We start from the raw sequence: 23,713 nt of genomic DNA on the forward strand, positions 1-23,713 counted from the left end.
GATGGTGACCCAAAGATGCTGTTGATGACACTTACTTGTCAACCTCTTCAGGACTAATTGTACCAGTGCTCTGCCTTATTTCTAGGGAAAAGGGAAACATTCCAGCCCCAGCCACCATTGGGGAACAGAGAACCGGGTAGCTTTTATCTTCTCTTTAATCAGCCCTCCATTATTTTGCCAAGCTTGCCAATTCCCAGATTGTGAAATAAATCTTCTGTATAGATAAATGTTACATGGAAGTAACATTGAGTTATATAAAAATATAAATGATTGAAGCCACTTTTTCCTTTTAGTAACATGAAAATTCCAGAGTTGATGTTGGGGTGTATAACTGTAGCAATACTTTTCTATCAGACTTAGGTTCACTCAGGAATTTCCTATGCATTAAATATTTTCACCAGATACTCAATTAAACTAACAGTGGCATTTTCCCCGCCAGAGGACTTTCATTCTAGGACATACTAAAATTCAACTGGACCATTACGTAGTTCCCTAATGGTCCTGAGTTACAGCTGTACAAAACATTCTGGGGCCTGTTGATGGAGTATTTTTTTTTTTTTTAATCCTCACCTGAGGACGTTTTTTGATATTTTGTTCAGATAGAGTGGGAGAGAGAGAGAGAGAGAAACATTGACGTGAAAGGGACACATCGAGTGGTTGCCACCCGTACAACCCAACCAGGGCCGGGGACAAACTGCAACCGAGGTACGTGCCCTTAGCAGGAACCAAACCCATGTCTCTCCAGACTGCAGGCCAGCGCTCTAACCGCTGAGCCAAACTGGCTAGGGCTTGATGGAGTATTTTATTTGTAAGTGAAGTGGTGTTCCTCTTGAGTTGTAAAGGGGAAATGTTTAAGGAAGGATCTAAATAAAGAAAAATGGTTATTTGGCACCCAGGATGGGGAAACCAATTTTCAGTGGATTCCTGCTATGCTCAACACATAATGAAGCACAGTTGATTTTACTTGACAGCCCTAGGAGATAAAAGTCTTAGAAAATCAAAAGATAATGAGAAGAGAATAAGAGTGTGGGTCATAGTAGTTTAAGTTAAATAATCAGGTATTCAAACTCATCGTCTATAAAGTATGATTATTATCAAATAATTTGTAACTCCTATGAATATAATAGCAAATAGGGACAGTTATACAAATGAAAGTATAAGGAAACACAGTGGGTCAGGCACAACAATTTACAGGTCATCAGGGGCCATGGTATGTATCTCATTAAACATGTTAGTGTTTGTTGTTTTAGTCTTGAGTCTGTTCAGTACTGCTAGTAAAGTAATCCTGGGCATTTGTATTCAAACCATACTCTAGTGTTTGGCTTTATTTTAGTGATCAGTATGAGGTTTTTTTTTTAAATGGTAAAACAGCAACTTTTTGTTGTAGACTTTTTTTTTTTAACTATTTTTTTTTTATCCTCACCCAAGGACATTTTTGCATTTATCTTCAGATAGAGCAGGAGGAAGAGAGAGAGAGAATCATCAATGTGAGAGAGATACACCAAGTGGTTGCCACCCACATGACCCCAACCGGGGCCAGGGACAAACTGCAACTGAGATACTTGTCCTTAGCGGGAACCGAACCTGGGACTCACTGATCCACAGGCCAGCACTCTAACTGCTGAGCCAAACTGGCCAGGGTGACTTTTGGTTTTTTATTTTTATTTATTAATTCTTACCCGAGGATATTTTTTCAAATATCTTCAGATAGAGTGGGAGGGAGAGAGAGAAAGAGAGAAACATTGACGTGAGAGAGACACATCAACTGGTGGCCTCCTGCACAACCCGACCTGGGCCGGGGACAAACCGCAACCGATGTATGTGCCCTTGACCAGAATCGAACCCTGGACTCATTGGTCCGTGGGATGATGCTCTAACTGCTGACCAAACTGGCCAGAGCTGCTTGTAGACTTTTGGGAAAATTATTGCATCCAGATATTTATTGAACTCCTGCTGTGCATTAGATGGCATGTGTATAAATAGTAGCTTAATTGAGAAAGCTGGGCTCAATGCAAAGTGTAATGTAGCATTTCTAATTGATTTTTCTCCTCATTTGAGGGACTGTACAATTATCTACATTTTAAAAGTTGGTATTTCGATCTCCTAGGCGGACATCCCCATAATTGGACAGCCATTTCAAGGGAGTGTTTGAATCTTTTAAATGATATGACTCAGAAACTGGTTCTCTACCAAGAAGCTGCTGCTACGAATGGAAGAGTAATGTCTTCATCATACACAGTGGAGCCTAAGAAATTGAATTCTCCAGGTAATCCTTGTACTACTAAGAGGGGAAAACATTTGCATTTTATTTCCTAAGAAAGATGATAGTAGTTAATCTAAAGATATGTGCATGAATGTGAGATATCTATTTTTCGGGAAAATTGATCCAGTATATGGGATATTGTACTGAACCAAGAAGAACTTGGTGTTATCGTAGATTGAAAAAAATTAAGTCCAGTGTGATGGTGGTGTTAAAGCGGCTAACATATGTTGGTCATCAAATAGAAGACTTTCAGCTCATCCTCATACAAAGCCAGCTCAATCTTTATAAATAATATTGGATGCTGTTCTGAGTGCAATTTTCCAGAGACAAAACATTGCTGGAGAATGTCCAAAGAGCAGCTAAAAATGATTGAGTGATTTGGCACTGGGGGTTTTCATTGTTTTATGTTACATTTTTATACATAAGATTCTATCTTATTGTTTTAAATACATTCATTATTATAGGATAGCATAATATAATGTCAGTACTCCTTCAGTGTGAAAGATGAAAATTGACAGGAAGAAGTATAGGTGGAGGAACTTAAGCTCTTTCACCAAATCCCTTAAATAGAAAATGCCTAGGGATGTAAGACTGATGAGCACTTAATGTTCAGAAGTCTTTTGGAGCCTAGGCCTTTAGTAAAAGTGGCAAAACTGGCTAGGTGAGGACAGTGGTAAACTTGAGAGTACAGACTTCAACTGAAGCTTTTAGTCCACTATTCCCAGGTGAGAATATGGATCCAGTATCTGAACTCATGGTCTTTTTTTTTTTAAGAAAAGCCTGAAATCTAAATGTTATGTGAAATATTTCACTTTTGAAACATTGGCAACTAATCTTGATATTTAAAAAATTTCTATGTGACCCAGCCGGTGTGGCTCAGTGGTTGAGCATTGACCCACAGACCAAGAGGTTGCCGGATCCGTTCCCAGTCAGGTCACATGTCTGGGTTGTGGGCTCAAGTCCCATTGGGAGTGTGCAGGAGGCAGCCAATTGATGTGTCTCTCATTGATGTTACTGTTTCTCTCTCCCTAAAAATCAATAAAAACCTATTTTAAAAAAATTCCTATGTGGATTTTAAAAGGCTCTAGGGTGTTTCAGATGTTATCAACTTTCAGATTAGCATTTATGTATTGAACAAATATTTATTGAATGCCTACCACATACCAAGTAATGTTCTAGAAACGAGAGAATCATAGATGACAAAACACTCTTGGAACTGACGTTTTAGTGGGAGGCGCACAAATACTAAGAAAATGTAACTGCTAAAAAGAAATCTGTCAAAAAAGGAGCCTGCATGGGTAAGATGATCTTTGATAATAAAAGGAGGTCTTGTATGTTATAAAAAAGAGTTTAGGTTTTATCCCATAGGGAATATAGAACCAGTACAGGATTTTGAACAGGCTAGTTACACCAAATTAGCTTGTTACAAAGATCATTGTAATGTTGGGTAGGAGGGATCATGGGTCTAAGTGGGTTTTTTATTGTTATCAATTATTGTCATATCCCATTGCATAGACAAAATTTGCCTCTTAATTTTGAGGAGCTATTGCAAAACTTTAACCCCGGTCTTAATTTTTAAATTGATTATTCAAAGATTTCTTATTGCCACCAACTCTTAAAAAGTCATGCAGTGTAAAATTTAGTACTTGAAATATTTAATGTCTTACTGTGGTTTTATTAAGAAGATAGAACACTAGTGTATAATTTGTCTTTGTGCCTTGTACTGACTGGAGTGGCAGGGAAAATGTTCCTTTGTTTTTGTACAACAGACTCTATTACTAAATTGGTAGAGTTATAATTTGTGAAGAAGCTATTTGCAGATCAGATTTGTAGAGTTAGATGCGTATATATCCTGGGCAAATTGTTCTTTGGTGTGACTTCTGTTAATTTGAAAGAACTCTGGGGAAAATGGGATAAGGTTAGCACTTTTATCTGTACATTTTCATAATATAAATTTGGTTATGTTTAACCAAGTAATAATTGTAGTAAGAGCATGCAGTAAGACTGGAAAGTTTCTAATGCAATAATTAAAGTTTTTGCCATATAAAAATAAAACACAAATTGAGAAGTTTATTCAAAACAGCTTAGAGAGCTCTAGCTGATTTGGCTCAGCAGTTAAGAGTGTTGGCCTGTGGACCAAAGGGTCGTGGGTTTCATTCCCAGTCAAGGGCTCATACCTGGGTTGCAGGCTTGGTCTCCAGCCCCAGTCTGTGTTGAGTGGGAGGCAGCCAATCAATGTGTCTCACTCACAGTGATGTTTTTCTCCCTCTCTCTCCCCTTCGACCTCTCCCTTCCTCTCTCTCCCCACCCCTCCCCTTCCCTCTCTTTCACTCTGTCCAAAAAATCAATGGAAAAATATCTTCAGGTGAGGATTAACAAAAAAACAAACAAAACCCAGATTAGAGAAACTGACCTTGAAGATGAGGATATTCGGGAGGGGAAAAAACAAGAAAGGCTGTACCAATCTGACAAAAAAAGATATTTAAAGCTTCTTGAGTGGTCATTGAGTTGCAGTAGTAAAACAGGATCTTGAGAATGTAAACCTAAATAGAAACAACCTATTTTGCCTTGAGTAATGTATTATACAAAAAATTGAGATGTTTGATATTTGAGAATCCTCATGCTGGTCTGTTTGGATCAGGTTGCCCCTTCAGCACTGGATCTGTTCTTTTGCAGAAGAAACTACTTTTCAGACCCCAAAATCTAGCCAGATGCCTCGGTCTTCAGTGCCACCATTAGTTAAGACATCACTGTTTTCCTCAAAATTATCTACACCTGATGTTGCAAGTCCTCTTGGATCCCCGTTTGGCTCTAGTGTAATGAATCGGATGGCTGGAATTTTTGATGCAAACACCTGCTATAGATCACCTCAAAGTTCTCAGCTAATAAAAAGAGGGCCAAGATTATGGACTTCTGCTTCTGGTGAGGACTATTTATTTTCTAAAATTTGAAATGTCAGAGTTGTAGAGAGTAAGATAGCCTAAGTTTTCACCTTCTTGGTTTTTTTGTTTGTTTTTTTAATAGATCAGCAAATGAATGAATTTTCTAATCTTCCATCTATAGTTAGTGCTGAGGGTAAGACCATGAGACAGCCCAGTGTGATTTACTCATGGATTCAGAATAAACATGAGCAGGTATGATGATACGGTATAGGATTTATATTTGCATGTAACATTGAGAGCATCAAGGATCTCAAATGAGAGTCATTAAAGATAAGTTTATGCTTCATGTATTAAGTTCTCCCTTGGGAAATCTCCAGTTGTTAATGTGGTTTTGAGCTGTGCTTGGTTTGTTTGAGGAACATAGTGTGGCTGAGGGAGCAGACTGAGGGAGGGGAAAGTGGCAGGTAGGTGGGTGATTAGGTCAGAGGGGTAGTAGGGACCCTCCATGACTGAAGGTCTGGGATGAGGGATAGCAAAGAGACCAAGTGGCCATTGAGATTAGAAGAGAACCCAGAAAAAGGCGTTTCAAGGTGAAATGAGTGTCAGATACTGCTACTAATAAGTAGCATGAGTTTTAAACTAACTGAACTGTTGCAATGTGGAGGTTATAGAGTCCTTGTCAGGATGGACACGTTGAGATGAATGCCTGATTGGCATGGGATCAGGAGAGATTGAGAGAGGAATTGGAGACCACAAGAAAAGCCAGATCTTTCCAGGAGATTTGCTATAAGGGGAGCAGAAAAATGGGGTAAATGCTGGGAGGAGTTGAGGGGGTCAAGGAAGGGTTTTACTTTTTAAGATGGGAGGAATAAAACGTTTGCTGATAGAAGGATCAATTAATAGAGGGAAGAACTGAAGCGTTTTACAGACTTCAGTATTCCATATGGCTCTATATGCCATAAATACTGTCAGTTTATAATACTAAAATTATTTTCTCTAAATGTCAACTAGTAGAAAGCCACTCCCCATCTTAAAATTTGAAGATGGGGGTGGGGCAGCATGCTCTTTATTGGTGTTAAGAGGTTAAAGGGCAAGACAGCTGTGGAGAATTTAAAAAGAATATGGTCTTAGAAAATATCAGAACCACTTAGAATTTTTTTATTATGATAAATCTGTAATTTGGGGATTAGACATGTATACATGGGAATGCATTTTAGGTTAGATGGCCCATCTCGATTATCCAATTTATAGTACAAATGTATTTCTTTAATTGGTTTATTGTAAATACTGTTCTTTCTCTGTAAGATGGGAGGTGTTAATGTTAGGAAGAAACTGAAAATGTGATAATTGTATTTGAATAGAATTGAAAACTGTAAATGTATTAATTCTTTTTTTTTTTAATTTCAATTCAGATTAAGCATTTCTTGTCAAAACGGGTGCTGATAATGTATTTTTTCAGTAAGGTAAGAATATGTAGTTATAGCATTGGGAATGGGGGGAGAGGAAATGAAATAAGAAATGAAGTAGCAGATAGGATTTGACTTACAAATATTTAGCTTGAGCCTAGCAAGACAAACAGCTTTGTATTATTGCTTTACTAAACCTCCATTTTAAGAATAGCTGCCCATTCTTACCTCACATCTCACCTCAGTGGCTTCCTGCGGCTTGACTATAGTTGCTTCTTGAGTCTCTTGGCTGTAGACAGCTTTGTGCTGATCTACAACCCCATCCTGCAAAAATGAGCAAGTCCGTGGTGATCCTTTATGGCTTATTGTCCTGCTGACACCTTGGTGGCCAGTTTGCTCTTCAGAAGAGAGATGACTGGGTTAGATTGAGGATGTTAAGCTTGTTTTGGATAAAAAGTTGTAATTCAGGCTACAAACTAAAGGACTTTCCAACTTGTCTCAGCTGCTTGCTCTAGCTGCCATAGGAGAGTAAATCTTAGTTGCAGAAGCTAAAAATTCATTCCTGTTTTCACTGGCTACAGCTGTTGTGTGTTAACTAATCCTTTGATGAGCAAAACCTTTGTCCATATGTAGGGGAAAGAATTTTTTTTGTTTTAGTTTTTTTTAATCTAGCTTCTCTCTTTCTGAAGATATTGTAGTATTAGCTCATACTGCACTCAATTATGCCTTGAAGTGGAAGTTTGCATTGACAGACTTATTTTTGTTCTTTGGGAGTCATACTCTGGTGGGGAGGGAGATCTGAGTAACTGATAGAATATAGATACCATAACAAAGAATCACTTCAGGTTCTTGAAACTTTTTTCACTTTGGCAGCAGGGAAGACCCCTCCCCCCCCCCCCCACACACACACAATTGCTTTTATCAAAAATAACCTTAGGCTATCCATTAGAACTTTGGGAAAATTTGCAACCCCTCAGGAGATGTCTTCCATCAAGAGGAAGAGGGGCTGTCTGAAGTTTTACTTTAGTGCTTTGTTTCAGAGGATGGAGAGAACTAACTCACTCTTGTGTCATGTACCCCATGCTTTTTTCACTTAAGTTCCCTCATTTAATTCTAACAGCATTCCTGTGAGTTGTCTTTTATAGATAAGGAAATTTGAGGCTCAGGGGTCAGGTAGCTAGCCTAACAGCACATAGCCAGTAAGTGGCAGAGCAGACACTGAATAAGATCTCCTTTTTCCTTGGAAGTGAACAGCTACTTTGATTCTAATTTTGCAAGTGGATCTATTGTATGGTAAGGAGTTATAGACATTGCTCTTTGATGTTGAGAAATCTAACATGCTGTTGTACATAATAGGGTACATTTCCAAAGGCAGCATTTGTTTAAATGGGCCTGTTGTTGCTCCATATTATTTGGTTTTGATATATTAAAGTTTCTTTGGATTGGGGTTGAGTGAAGATAATTCAAGAGACGTAATATGTATTTAGGTAGTTTTTTTTTGTTTTAAAGAAAGCTTTTAGTCCAGCCAGTTTGGCTAAGTGGATTGAGCGTTGTCCCATACACCAAGAGGTCACTGGTTCAATTCCTGGGCAGGGCACATGCCCGGGTTTTGGGCTTGATTCCCAGTAGGGGGCATGCAGGAGGCACCCAATCCATGCTTCTCTCTCATCGATGTCATCACTGTTTCTCTTTCCCTCTCCCTTCCTCTCTAAAAATAAGTAAAAACATATTTTAAAAAATGCTTTTGTAACCGTTCTCTTAAGTGAGCTCTATATTAATCCTCTGAGGTGGGTTGAGTGTGTGTCTCATCGATTTTTATTTTATTTTTTTAGGGAGAGAGAAGTAAAAACATCAATGTGAGAGAGCAACATCAATTGGGTGCCTCCTACACTCCCCCTACTGGAGATGGTGCCCAAAACCTGGGCATGTGCTCTGACCAGGAATCAAACTAGGACCTTTCAGTCCATGGGACGACACTAAATCCAGTGAGCCACACTGGCAGGGCATGACAATTCTTTTTTGTTTGTTTATTTGTTTTTAATCCTCACCTGAGGATATTTTCTCAATGATTTTCAGATAGGGTGGAAGGGAGGGAAGGAAGAAGAGAGAAAGAGACAGAAACATTGATGTGACAGAGACACACATCGGTTAGTTGCCTCCTGCATAACCCTGACGAGGCAGGGGATTGAACCGCAACCAAGGTACATACCCTTGACCAGAATCGAACCCGAGACTCTTTGGTCCACAGCCAGGATGTGTGACTTATTTCAAATGAGAAACTGAGGCACATGGTGATTTAGAGACTTGGCAAGGGTCACATAGTAAGTTGGGGGCACAATGCTTTATAGTAGTTAGATCTTACTGTATAAGAATTTCAGATTTTGCCCTGGCCGGTTTGGCTCAGTGGTTAGAGCATTGGCCTGTGGTCCCGAGAGACCCGGGTTCGGTTCCCGTTAAGGGCATGTACCTCAGTTACAGTTTGTCCCCGGCCCTGGTTGGGTTGTGTGGGTGGCAACTACTCGATGTGTCCCTTTCACATCGATGTTTTTCTCTCTCTCTCTCTCTCTCTCTCTCTCTCTCTCCCTCCCTCCCTCCCTCCCTTCCACTCTATCTGAACAAAATATCCAAAAAATGTCCTCGGGTGAGGATAAAAAAATAAAAAGAATTTCAGATTTTAATTCTCTCTCTTTTTTTAATCCTTGCCAGAGGACTTTTTTTTTTTTTGCATTTATCTTCAGATAGAGTGGGAGGGAGAGAAGGAGGAAGAGAGAGAGAGAAACATCGATGTGAGAGAGACACATCAACTGGTTGCCACCCCCATGACCCCAGCCGAGGCCGGGAACAAACTGCAACCGAGGTACATGCCCTTAGCAGGAACCAAACCCAGGCCTCTCTGGTCCACGGACCCATGCTCTAACCTCTGAGCCAAACTGGCCAGGGCCAGATTTTAATTCTTGAGAGGCAGCTGTGAATTATCTATTATAGTTTACATAGTTGATTAGATGAAATAATATTTTTTTGCCCAAGGGAACTTACTTAAATGTTTTTGTTGTATTTGTAGCACCCAGAAGCCTCCATTCAGGCTGTGTTTTCAGATGCCCAAATGCATATTTGGGCTTTGGAAGGTAAGCAATTTTAGTAAACTGCAACTGTGATTTTAGTTATCAGTTAAATATTGACATGTATTCTATGAAAGGTCAGTTCTGGACTTTGATCTCAATCTTTGAATTTTAGGATACATTTTTTTTTTTTTTTTTTTTTTTTTATCCTCACCTGAGGACATTTTCCCATTTTTTATTCAGGTAGAATGGGAGGGAGAGAGAGGAACAGAGAGAGAGAGAGAAACATCGATGTGAAAGGGATACATCGAGTGGTTGCCACCCGCACAACCAACCAGGGCCGGGGACAAACTGCAACCGAGATAGATGCCCTTAGGGGGAACCGAACCCGGGTCTCTCCGGACCGCAGACCGATGCTCTAACCGCTGAGCCAAACTGGCCAGGGCAGGATACATTTTTATATCTTTGTTTTATATAGATCATTTTTCTTAAATATATTTAGGTGTACTTTAATCTGGGCAGAAATTTTCCTTGTATATAAGAAGAGAAACTGAGCCTAGGATTTTTGCATATCTTTCTCTCCTTCAAAAAAACTACAATTAATAAATTGTTTTTAACTATCAGTTTATGTTGACATAAGTTATTTTACATAATTGAATATGTTTTAACATATTTAACTTGGTTAAATATGAAAACTTAGTTGTTAAAGAACTTACATATTTATATTATAGATACTGCCTTTTCAAAGCTTAAATTAATAATACTTCTTCAGAGAGGCCTTTCCTGACTTCTAATGAAAAGTACCCTAACAACCTTCACTCTATTCCCTTATTATGCTTTGTTTATCTTCCTAGCACTTATCACTACCAGATACAGTATCACTTAAAAAAACATTTTCTTACTGGAACATAAAACAGACTACCATCGCCCTTGCCGGTTTGGCTCAGCGGTTAGAGCGTCGGCCTGCGGTCCGGAGAGACCCGGGTTCGGTTCCTGCTAGGGGCACATACCTCGGTTGCGGTTTGTTCCCAGCCCTGGTTGGTCATGCGGGTGGCAACCACTTGATGTGTCCCTTTCATGTCGATGTTTCTCTCTCTCTCTCTCTCTCTCTTCTTTCTCCCTCCCACTCTATCTGAACAAGAAATGGAAAAATGTCCTTGGGTGAGGATAAGAAAAAACAGACTACCATCTTACTCATGACTACTGCAGCTGACTGAGTACCATTCCAGTGCCTATTCTTACCTTTTGCCCATTTTTTTGTTTATTACCTCTTCTCTTTTGTTTAGAATTTTTTATATATTCAGAATGTCAATCATTTGTCAAATAGATTTGCCTAATTTTAATTCACTTTTAATTTTTTTCTTTTCCCCTTGAGGTCTGTCTCACTTGGTAGCAGCATCATTTACAGAAGATAGATTTGGAGTTGTCCAGACTACACTACCAGCAATTCTTAATACTTTGTTGACACTGCAAGAGGTAGGCAACATGTAGATTCGATGGAGGTAAAGGTCCTTTTCCTCTCACCCACCCCATTCTAGTCTTTGAGTTTGTTTTTTATATACCAGGATATTTATTGAGTCATAAAACATGTTGGAAGTTAAAATAATGTACTATTCCCACCCTCAGGAAATTATAATCTAAGAGAGAATAGGAAGATACTATTTTTGTTATTGTTAAGTCTCACCTGAGGATATTTTTGCATTTATTTAAAAAATTTTTTTATATAGAGTGGAAGTGAGGAAGGGGGGAAAGAGAGAGAGAGAGAGAGAGAGAGAGAGAGAGAGAGAGAGAAACATCGATGGGAGAGAGACACATCAATTGGCTGCCTCCCACATGCACTCCTACAACCCAGGTACATGCCCTTGACCGGGAATCAAACCTGTGACTCTTTGGTGCTTGGGCCAACACTCCATAATGACGAACTCACACAGGCCAGGGCTGAAGAGATCATTTTAATTCACTTATAAATAATAATTTTGTAGTGACAGAAAAAGAAAGTATATTAAACCTGTAGGTTATACCTCTGATATGAATCATACTATTTAGGATATTGCAATTCTGTTCAGCGATGCAAGTTTGGATCCTTACACAATTTATATCTACTAAAAGTGACCCGTAGTTAAATCGCCCATGAAGATAATAAATTACCTATTTGCCAGAGGCTATGAAAGATAGAGCTGAGGCCAGTGGATCCCCTGTCATCAGGATGGGTGCGTAGTTTTAAACTAATAGGTCTTTTTAGTCCTATACTTAAAGGCAGAAAAATAAAACGTATACATCTTGCTTTTCAGTAGGCTGCCTTTCCTGAGTTTATGGTGAGCATGTTTTACACCGCCTGGTAATATCAGTTGTGTCAGATGAGAAGTATAAATACTGAATGCTAGAGACATGTAGAGATAGGGGCTGGTGTGTGCAGTAGGTTTTCTGGAGGAGGTGATACTGAAGTAGGCTTGCAGGATAACAATTGGTGTATCTTTTGGTCTTGGGAGGCAGTTTAGAACATGAGGAGAAAACATGCGTCACTGTTCCTTTCTTCATCTCAATTCATTTTACCTCCAAGAAAGTCTTACCCATCAAAACCAGTGATTTTTTGTTTTTAATTTTTATTTTTTGTTTTGTGTCCTCTTTATACCCACTTTCTCATGTATGTTACTTGAGACATGTATGTATACATGGATGGTTTCATTATTTGTCCTCTTTTCCTAGTTACCTTTTTCTAAAGAAATAATTTCCTAAAATTTCCCCACAACTTCTAATATTTGGCTTGTCTAACCACACAACTGGGTAACAATGATTTGGCCATATTTTTGGTAATCATAGTATAGTTTGGTTTTCATCACTCTGGCTGTGTAGTTTTTTTTTTTTTTAATCCTCATCTGAGGACATTTTTCCACTTTTTGTTCAGATAGAGTGGGAGGGAGAGAGAGGAAGAGAGAGAGAGAAACATCGATATGAAAGGGACACATCGAGTGGCTGCCACCCGCACGACCAACCAGGGATGGGGACAAACTGCAACCGAGGTACGTGCCCTTAGCAGGAAACAAACCCAGGTCTCTCCGGACCGCAGGCCGACGCTCTAACCACTGAGCCAAACCGGCCAGGGCTGGCTGTGTAGTTTAAAATAAAATGACAATAACAGTACAGTGTTTTATATCATTATTTTTGATCCTCATAATTATCTTGTGAAGTAATAAAGATGGAGGTATTTTAGCCCTATTTTACAGACAAGGGAGGCTTGGTAGTGCAGTGACTTTCTTATACATGTCTTGTCGGTGGCAGAATTGGGACCTAAACCCCAGGCTGATTGCAGGGCATTAGCAGTGTAGTAGACCCCAGGGAAAGCTGTAGATCCATATCTCTTAGTCATCTTTGGGGCTTTTTATTTTCACATGGGGTTCTCGTCAGAGAGAATTGTTCTTCCTCTGGAACCATGGCTTTCAAACTTTTTGAACCATGACCTGCAGTATGTTTACATTAGACTCAGAGTGTGTGTGTTTGTGTGTGTGTGTGTGTGTGTAACAGGAAGAAAAGATTCTTAGAACAGTACTTAACTATGTGTGTTGTATTCTAATGTTTTCCATTCTATTTTATTTTTTAAAATGCTGTTTAAAACTGAATTGGTTTCATAAGGATCACACTATCCTAGCGATGTTATGTACCCAAATTACTTTCTTCTCACTTCCCCACCATAAATATATTCCTAATTCTTCTTCGTAGTTGGTTATGAATAGATATGACAAGGAAAGCAATCTGTTTGATTATAGTTATTTATACCTTTGGTTAGGAAGGTAGGAATTACAGATTTGTCAAAAGGTCAGGTCCTATTTACTTTGAAATAGGAGCTGGAAAGGAGAATACTTTTGAAGGGGAAAGTAGGAGGCAGAGATGTAGTTTTGAGAGTTGGAAGAGGTACGTGCCCTTGGCTGGAATCAAACCCGCTACTCATTGGTCCATAGGCCAATGCTCTACCACTGAGCCAAACCGGCCAGGGCTAACGTGTGCCTTTTTTTTGTAAATTTTTTCTTTATTGATTTTAGAGAGAGAGAGGAAGGGAAAGGGAGAGAGAGACAGAAACATTGATGAGAGAGAATATCAACTGGCCACCTCCTGCATGCCCCCCACTGGGGATCAGGCCCAGTACCTGGGCATGTCCCCTGACTAGGAATCAAACTGACGACCTCTTGCTGCATGGGTCAGTGCTTAACTGCTGAGCCACACCAGCCAGGCACGTGTGCCTTTTATTCAGTGTGTTAAATAGCAGGAGCTATCAGTCTAATAACTATCATCATTTTGAAGTGGTGAGATAAATAGTATTTCAAGATAACTGCAATAGTAATGTGATATGAAGATATTGGTGATTTCTGTTGGCGACAGGAACTGTTACTGCTTTTGTGATTTCTTGCTTACTACATTCATAATCGAAAGAATTGCTAAATTTTAATTAGAGTTTAGTGAAGATAAATATGCAAATTTTTTGTTTTTTAATTTTTTTTTCTGTATTGATTTTTAGAGAGGGAGAGAGAGAACATCGATTGGCCACCTCCTGCATGCCCCTCACTGGGGATCAGGCCCACAACCAGGGCATGTGTCCTGACCAGGAATTGAACGTTGGTGCATAGGTCAGTGCTCAACCACTGACCCACACCGGCTGGGCTAATATGCAAATTCTATCCTAAAGTTCATGCCCCTAAATTTTACTCATAAATCTGTGAGCACATGTAAGAGTCCTTGCTCCAAGCACAGCCCTTTTTTGCCCGTCTGTATATTTTGTCCTTACCAGTGGTTTTTGCTTCCTTTGTCTTTCAGCTTCCTCCTGGCTACATCTATGTCCTTCCCTATCCAGTTTAGACTTATGTCTGTTACAATTATTTTATTACTAATTCTTTAATCTTTCTGTCCCTATGGTCTACAGTTGTAGCCATGTGGCAAAACCCCAAGGGATCATTCTCATATTTACAATCTTTCAGCTCTCTGTTTTTTTGAAATTTTTAATTCTATTTTTTAAATCCTCACCTGAGGATATTTTCCCATTTATCTTCAGATAAAGTGGGAGGGAATGAGGGAGGGAGAGGGAGAGAGAGAGAAACATCAACATGAGAGAGACACATCGACTGGTTGCCTGCTGCATGACCCCGACCAGGACCAGGGACCGAGCCGCAACCAAGGTGCCCTTGACCAGAATCAAACCCACAACTCTTTGGTCCAAGGGCCGACACTCTTAACTGCTGAGTCAAACTGGCCAGGGCTCCCTTTTTTTATTAATCCTTACCTGACAATATTTTTTCCATTGATTTTTAGATAGAGTAGGAGGGAGGAAGGGGGAGAGAGAGAGAGAGAGAGAGAGAAAGAGAGAGAAAAACATTGGTGTGAGAGACACATCGATTGATTGCCTCCTGCATGACCCTGACCAGGGCTGGGGATCAAACCTGCCACCAAGGTACATGCCCTTGACTGGGAATTGAATCTGTGGTTATTCAGTTTGGGGGCCAACACTAACCACTGAGCCAAACCAAACCGGCCAGGCCACTCCTACTAACTCTCAATGGAGATTCTTTATTCTGACTCCGGCCACTCTCCTGTTCTTCCCATGAGCCCTCTGCTTTATTAACTACCATGGACTATTCAGTTTTTCCTCCCAAATATGTTTTCTTTTTTTTTTTTTTTATCCTCACCTGAGGATATTTTTCCATTTTTTGTACAGATAGAGTGGGAGGGAGAGAGAGGAAGGGAGAGAGAGAGAGAAACATCGACGTGAAGGGACACATCGAGTGGCTGCCACCCGCACAACCAACCAGGGCCGGGGACAAACTGCAACCGAAGTACGTGCCCTTAACAGGAACCGAACCCGAGTCTCTCCGGACCGCAGGCCGACGCTCTAACCGCTGAGCCAAACTGGCCAGGGCCCAAATATGTTTTCTTAACCTAACTCTAACTCTATACATGATGTCTTTTCTTTCCTTCTTTGCCTAGAACACATTTTTCTTCTTTTATTTGGCTCTGTCCTATGGGCTCAATACTTTATTGAACTGCATTTTAAGATTTTTGTTTTTATCCTCACCCAAGGACATTTTTGCATTTATCTTCAGATAGAGCAGGAGAAAGAGAGGGAGGAAGAGAGAGAGAGAAACATCGATGCAAGAGAGACACATTGAGTGGTGGCCACCTACACGACCCCACCTAGGGTCGGGGCCAGACTGCAACCGAGTTACGTGCCCTTAGTGGGAACCAAACCCGGGACTCTCTGGTCCACAGGCCAACGCTCTAATCGCTGATCAAAACTGGCCAGGGCTGCATTTTTATTGTCCATTTACTTTTATTGTCTTTATTGGAGTAGAGGCAAGGACCTTGTCTCGGTAGCATCTGACTGGTACTTGACTATCATCATCATCTAATATTATTATTATTCTATAGCACTGGTTCTTAACCAAGGGTGATTTTATTCCCTAGAAGACATTTGTCAGTGTCTGGAGACATTTTGATATTTTGATTAGCTAAAGAAGTGCTACTGTCATCCATTGTGTAGAGGCCAGAGATGCTGCTGAACAGCCTATAGTGCATAGGAGCAGTCCCCATAATAAACAGTGTCCAGTCCAAAATGTTAATAGTACTGAGGTTGAGAAACTCTGCTTTATAGTCATGATTTCCAATAACAGAGTCTGCTCTTATCCTTAGCATTTGTTTGGGATTCTGGCTTTAGTAGAGTAAACTTCTGTTTTAACTAGGTTATAAGTAGGATCCTTGAGACCAGGGACTTTCAAGGCTAAGCACAGTGGACATTTGTTAATGACACTGGTAGATAAATAATCAGGGGAGAGCAATTGTACTTGGCTTTTGTGCATATACTACTTCATATAAATATAAATGAGCAAAAAATATCTGTTTTCATGGGGTAGCTCCTCTTTAGACTCCTATTAGGGCCAAAGTAAGGCTTTCATGGAATTTTTTATTTTTCTTAAAGAGTATATTATTCAGTGGTGTATTATACTCACTGCTTACTCTTTGGGTTAATTCTTTTTTCTTTTTCTTTATTGATTTTTGAGAGAGAGAGGAAGGGAGAGGGAGAGAGGGAGAGATGGAAACACTGATGAAAGAACATCGATTGGCCGCCTCCTGCATGTCCCCCACTGGGTATTTAGCCCACAACCTGGGCATATGCCCTAGTCGGGAATTGAACTGGTGACCTCTTGGTGCATGGGTCGACGTTCAACCACTGAGCCACACTGGCTGGGCTGGGGTAATTTTTAACTAGATATTTGTGATCCCAGTTCTGTGATCTGAGTCTTCAGGGCAGGAACCATGCGTAGTGCATTAAATGGGGCTCAATAGATACTCGTTTAATCTCATAGCTAATTAAGTATTTCAGTTTTCCTAACCATGGAGCACATCATTAAATATTATAAGCCAGTGTCTTCTAGATTAAGTTATTCATATATTGCCTTAATAGTTTTTGCCATAACTGTTTATTACAACATACTATTTTCATAATTTTAGTCATTTAGATAAATCAGAAGATGAATGCATAGAGACAGCTAACAGCACTCTAGCCCACCTCTGTTCAATAGAAATATAATGTGATACACATGTGTAACTTTACATTTTTTAGTAGTTATATTAAAAAAATACAAGTAAAGTTTATATTAATGTATTTTATTTATCAGTATGTCTAAAATATTTTATTATGTAATCAATATAAAATTATAGTAAGTGTTCAAAATCTGGTGTGTATTTTTTATTTACAGAATATCTGAATTCAGACCAGCCACATTTCAAGTGCTTAAGAGCTACATGTATTTTAGTGGTCACCACATTGGGCAGAACAGCTATAGACTTTAATGATGATGGTGAAATTGGTCATACAAGAGGAATTTCAGATTAAATCTTCAAACGATAACATTCTAGATATGTTTTCCAAAACTCAAGAATTGATGACAGAAGAATATATTTTTAAAGAGAAAAAGGAAATATATGTGATATTCTCATGTAGTAAGTCATTCCATAGGAAGGACTTTGTCTCACAATATAAATAAGAACTGGAATCATCCCATTTTGCTAAAAAGTACATGTGATAGTGTATTCCTTCATCTTCTATGGATATATGTGCACCAAAATTTACTTTATACAGTTCATCGGTGGATAAATGCCAATAGTATACAAAGGTATATGCAAAGATAATTAGAAGGATGATGGCAAAATGAAAAATGTCACTGGATTAATCTTTTGAATTTGTCTTTATAAACCTAAGAATGGAAATGTTTTGCAATTATGGTACAAAGAATTGTTGAACTGTCTTCAACAAAATTATAAGCAGTGAAGAGTTATTAAAAATATTGCATTTTGCTGGTACAGATGCAAGAAAAAGAACCAAAAGTAATGATAAGCTAGAACCTGTTAATGATAAATTTTCATTTTGAAATCAGTATTACAAGATTAGATATGTTCCAGGTTTATGCATGTTAGCTGATGAGTTGCATTCAAAGGACATTGCCGATTTCAGATATATATATCTTTAAAAACTGGAAACTGTTTACATTCTTATATAAATTTTTATAAAATTATTTTACATTATTCTGTCATTTTCTGTAAATTGTAAAATGACTTTAAACTATGAAGAGGGTCCTTTGGACCACGGTGGTAAATGATGACAACTATTTTTCCTGGTATACTGAGAGTTAATCAGAAGGTTTGCAAGAAAGTTGAAAAGGATGTAACTTTTCTATTGTGATTCAGTGCTATTTAAATGTTCCTTAAGTGTGTCATTGAATACCACCTCCTATAATGCCTAAAATGATCTCAGGTATGTCTCAGCCTTGAGAAATACTCTTATAAGAAATACTCTTATATTTCTTATAAGAAATACTCTTATAAGAAATACTCTTATAAGTTTCTTCCCCCGAACTCTGCTAAACTATAGTAAAAAGACTTTAAAAGACATAAATCCGTAAACAGGAGAAGACAACAGCAACAGAATTTTCATAGTTGGAAAGCAAATGGTTGAGATAATATAACGACTTAGCAGATCCCAAAGGCAAATCTGAAGTTGTTATTGGGGCAAGCACCAAGTACCTCTGGAATCAAGGATGAAGAGACCGGTACCAAAATAAAGAGGTATAGGTGAGAGGTCTTGCAAAACCAGTTACTGTAGATCTCTAGATTCTCTGCTGCTGCTTTAGCAGTAGTCGAAGTTCATCTTCTAGAGAGGATGGAACACGGTCTCTGGACTGAGAGAGTCCAGACATAGTTGTGTGTACTGTACTAAAAGCTCAGTAGCTCTATTTCCCACTTGGCTCCCTGAGTACTGGGGACCCGGGTACTGGAAAACTCCTGTCTGGGAACTCTGAGCAATCCAAGAAGAAAGACCTAGAGTTACTGAGTTGGGTGCTCACCCTGAAAAAGTCCACAGATTCGCCTATTGTGAAGGCTGTTGTCAATAATCTCCAACTGTGTGCTCAGAGCTTTGATTCCTATCTTTAGGAAATCCCACTCTCAGTCATGAGCCAGGGTCACTAGGTTTTTGATGAAGGTCTCTGATGCAGAAGATAAAGACCAAAAGACACAATGGGGGGGGCGGGTGAGGGTACGGGGGTGGGAATATTGTGTGAAAGAAACTATAACAAGCAAAAAACCCCAAAACATTATAAATTATCAAAATTCTTACTAATAAGAGAATATTACATCCTTGAAACAAAAATAGGATGCTAAACTTAAAACAAATCACCATTAGCCCAGGCCAGTTTTGCTCAGCAGTTAGAGCATCTGCCTGCGGTCCAGAGAGACCTGGGTTCGGTTCCCGCTAAGGGCACGTTGCAGTTTGTCCCCAGGCCCTGGTTGGGGTCATGCGGGAGGCGGCCACTTGATGTGTCCCTTTCATGTTGATGTTTCTCTCTTCCTCTCTCCCTCCCACTCGACCTGAAAAAAGGAAAAATGACCTTGGGTGAGGATAAATAAATAAATCACCCTTAGAGCGACAGCCCTTGGACTGAAGAGTTGAGGGTTCAATTCTGGTCAAGGGCACGATTCTGGTCAAGGGCACATACCTCTGTTGTGGTTCATTCCAACCCTGGTTGGGGTTGTGTGGGAGATAACCAGTGGATGTGTATCTCTCATATCAGTGTTTCTCTCCCCCCCACTCACCCCCCCCCACTCTATCTGAAGATAAATGGAAAAATATCCTCGGGTGAGGATTTAAAAAATCACCTAGATAACATAAAAGAGCTCTTGAAATTAAAAACCTAATGGCAGAGATCATCATAATTTGGTTTTATTTATTTATTTTTGGTGGTTATATCCATTATTATAAATAAAAGCTTTATATTATTTCTTGTCACTTTAGACAGTGTCTTGCTGTAACAGATTAACACACTTCTCTATTTTCACTTTTGTCATCTCTTAATGTCGTTATATCTTTTTTTTTTTTTTTATCCTCACCTGAGGACATTTTTCCATTTTTTGGTCAGATAGAGTGGGAGGGAGAGAGAGGAAGAGAGAGAGAAATATCAAAGTGAAAGGAACACATTGAATGGCTGCCTCCCACATGACCCCAACCGGGGCCGGGGACAAACTGCAACTGAGGTACGTGCCCTTAGCAGGAACCGAACCTGGGTCTCTCTGAACCGCAGGCCGACGCTCTAACCACTGAGCAAAACTGGCCAGGGCATATCATTTTTTTTTTTTTTTATCCTCACCCGAGGACATTTTTCCATTTTTTTGTTCAGGTAGAGTGGGAGGGAGAGAGAGGAACAGAGAGAGAGAGAAACATCGATGCGAAAGGAACACATCGAGTGGCTGCCACCCGCACAACCAACCAGGGCCGGGGACAAACCGCAACCGAGGTACATGCCCTCAGCGGGAACCGAACCCGGGTCTCTCAGGACCGCAGGCCGACTCTCTAACCGCTGAGCCAAACCAGCCAGGGCCAGGGCATATCATTTTTAAATGATATTATTTACCTTTGATCTGTAAAGAATTACTTAAATCTCTGTTTCTTAATCTGTCAGCTATAAATAAAATCACTTTCACTTTTGAATTCTGTCCCCTCCCCACCTGTTCTTGCTCATAGATGTTTTATCTAGAATTGAAAAGTAAGGATTGTTTAAAAGATGACTTTTATTTATGTAAAGTATTGGCCTTTTTTTTTTTTTAATTATTTTTTATCCTCACCTAGGGATTTTTTTTTTTGCACTTATCTTCAGATAGAGCAAGAGGGAGAGAAGGATGAAGAGAGAGAGAAACAGTGACGTGAGAGAGACACATTGAGTGGTTGCCACCCATATGACCCCAACAGGGGCCGGGGACAAACTACAACCAAGGTACGTGCCCTTAGCGGGAACTGAACCTGAGCCTCTTTGGACCGCGGGCTGACGCTCTACCAGCGGCTCTCAACCTGTGGGTTGTGACCCCTTTGGGGGTTGAATGACCCTTTCAGTGGTGTTGCCTAAGACATAACAGCAGCAAAATTACAGTTATGAAGTAACAACAAAAATAATTTTGTGGTTGGGGGTCACCACAACATGCAGAACTGTATGAAAGGGTGGCGGCATTAGGAAGGTTGAGAACCACTCTGTTGAGCCAACTGGCCATGGCTTTTCTGAGTTTTTAAATAAGGACTCGTACTGTCACAATAAGCATAGTAGGATGTCTGTTTCATTTTTCAGCTTTGCATTTTTAAGGGGTTGGGAAGTACAGCTTCTTTTTTTTTTTGAGGAAAGGACTTTTTCCAGGTAACTTCTGAAATGGCTGAACCTCTTCTGCACTGGTTTTCAAATGGTTTGTGATCCAAAATAAATATGATATAGTGTCTGTCTGTCTATCTGAAGTAAAATCTCCTTAAATCCTTTGGACTCAGTTGGCCTTCTTGGTAATCTGCTGTAATGTGTTTTCTTTCTTTGATCTAGGCAGTTGACAAATACTTCAAGCTTCCTCATGCTTCCAGTAAACCACCTCGAATTTCAGGAACCCTTGTGGACACTTCCTATAAAACATTAAGATTCGCATTTAGAGCATCACTAAAAACTGCCATCTATCGAATAACTACTACATTTGGTGAACATCTGAAGTAAGTTTACCTGTTTTGATCCCTAATGATGGTCCATTTTCAGGAGTTTTCCTGAGAAATAGGTATGAAAATTATAAAGGCCCACACGTTGAATGTATTCTTTAAGGACCTTCATGATTCCTACTGGGAATTAACAGCTTGGATTTAGACTATATTTTAAAATTTGGCCTATCATATATGCTTTGGGGCCTTCTTTCAAATGGACAAAAAAAGGGGATAGAAAGTTATAAAAGCAGCAAGTGTAATTACATATTGTTTTTTTTAAATTACCAAAACATCCTTCAGGGAGAAAAAAAGGCAAAAAAAAAAAATTCTGTTGTTGCATCTTGGTTAGCAAACTAAGACTTGGGTTGAGCAGAGTATTCCATAAATGAGTCCTGGGTGCTTTGTGAATCATGCTGGAAAAACAGTGACAGATCTCACCTTCAGACACAGAGCCAGAAGGAAAACCACAAATGCCAAACCTGTTTATATTTAGTTTCATTGATGTTTACTGCTTTTTTCTTATGAAATAATTTAGGCAGGATAAGGGATACTAGTTCATTAAATAAACTGTGCTTTATCATAATCATAAATGAACTTTAGAAGACAAGAGATTACTCTGCTTTTTCTGTATGTAATCAGTTAAAAGTTTAGAACTTCATATACTTGCTTTTAGAAACAGAAATATATTTTGTTTTACTTCCATAAAACTAGGCAGCAACAATGGCAAGTTTTACAGAACACTTTGATCCTAAGTGGGAATACAAAAGAGCTGTTGATAATTCTCTATCCTTAGGAGGTTTATTTACTTGTTTAAAAAGAAACAAAATTATTATTGAGTGCCTCCTACATCTGTGCTCTCCATAGCCATGTATGGGTAGTTTAATTAATTAAAGGTAAATAAAATTTAAAATCCACTTTTTTAGTCACACTGGCCTCATTTCACATTCTCAATAACTACATATGACCAATGGCTACTGTATTGGATAGTTTTGATACAAAACATTTTCATCGCTGCAGAAAGTTCTGTTGGACAGTGCTTTCCTAGACAATACACTTACACTCAGTATGTATATGTTTTTTTCATTTACTCTTTTTAAAAAAAAATTATTTTTATCCTCACCCGAGGACATTTTTCCATTTTTTGTTCAGATAGAGTGGGAGGGAGAGACAGGGAGAGAGAAACATCGATGTGAAAGGGACACATCGAGTGGCTGCCACCCGCACGACCAACCAGGGCCGGGGACAAACTGCAACTGAGGTACGTGCCCTTAGCGGAAACCAAACCCGGGTCTCTCTGGACCGCAGGCTGACACTCTAACCGCTGAGCCAAACCATCCAGGGCCATTTACTCTTTTCAAAGAGCCTGTGAGGTCTAGAGATTATCATAATTGTACAGATATGGAAACTGAAGCTCAGAGATTAAGAACTTGTTTAGCAGCACAATCAAGTGAGCGTTAGAATATGAACCTGAAATCAGGTCTTTCTTGCTTCTAAAATTCTACCTCCTTTCCCTGTACACCACTAGACTGCCTCTGAGATGTAAATTGCCATGGAGAATATTCTCAGAAAACACCGAAGAATTTAGACAATGAAATAGATACTGTGTCTATTGATGATAGTGCAAAACAGGGAGAAAAGGGAAAAATAGAAAGAAAGGGAGATAGATGACTGATAAAAATTATGAGAACTGCCTTAGCTTCTTTTCTCTGAGAAGAGCCAGAGTTTACATGTGCATTAAAATTGATGAGGTCAGTAGAGATTATTTTGTACAAATATAGGACAGAATGGTATGGTGGAAAACTGTTAGAGTTAAAATATTTAGGTTTATGTCTGATTACATCATTGACTATCTGTGGTTGTGGGCAAGTTACCTAATGATTTAAGTAACTTGCTCACAATTTTGCAGGTAGTAAGTTGCAGAGGCAGAATTCAGACTCTATCTAACCTTTCTGACCTGAGAGTTCTATCTACAGTGTCTATACTCCTAATCAGTAGGTTGTGTTGTCTTCTCCAACCTTTGAACCTTTCTGCTACAGTTTACTCTCCCATGAAAAGGGTATGTTATT

General features: G+C 39.3%; 1 protein-coding gene across 1 annotated transcript in view; it reads left to right on the top strand.

Moving 5' to 3' along the window:
- The window catches only part of NDC1 (NDC1 transmembrane nucleoporin), a 50,922-nt gene that overhangs the window by 25,412 nt on the left and 1,797 nt on the right, over positions 1-23,713 (top strand). Inside the window, exons 11-17 of the mRNA XM_036255479.1 lie at positions 2,108-2,266; positions 4,940-5,185; positions 5,288-5,397; positions 6,558-6,608; positions 9,613-9,676; positions 10,986-11,086; positions 21,502-21,662. Of these exons, the coding sequence (XP_036111372.1) occupies positions 2,108-2,266; positions 4,940-5,185; positions 5,288-5,397; positions 6,558-6,608; positions 9,613-9,676; positions 10,986-11,086; positions 21,502-21,662 (892 nt within the window). The remainder of the gene's footprint in view (positions 1-2,107; positions 2,267-4,939; positions 5,186-5,287; positions 5,398-6,557; positions 6,609-9,612; positions 9,677-10,985; positions 11,087-21,501; positions 21,663-23,713) is intronic.

Source organism: Molossus molossus, unplaced genomic scaffold (genome assembly GCF_014108415.1).
Source record: "Molossus molossus isolate mMolMol1 unplaced genomic scaffold, mMolMol1.p scaffold_m16_p_12, whole genome shotgun sequence".
NCBI lineage: Eukaryota > Metazoa > Chordata > Mammalia > Chiroptera > Molossidae > Molossus > Molossus molossus.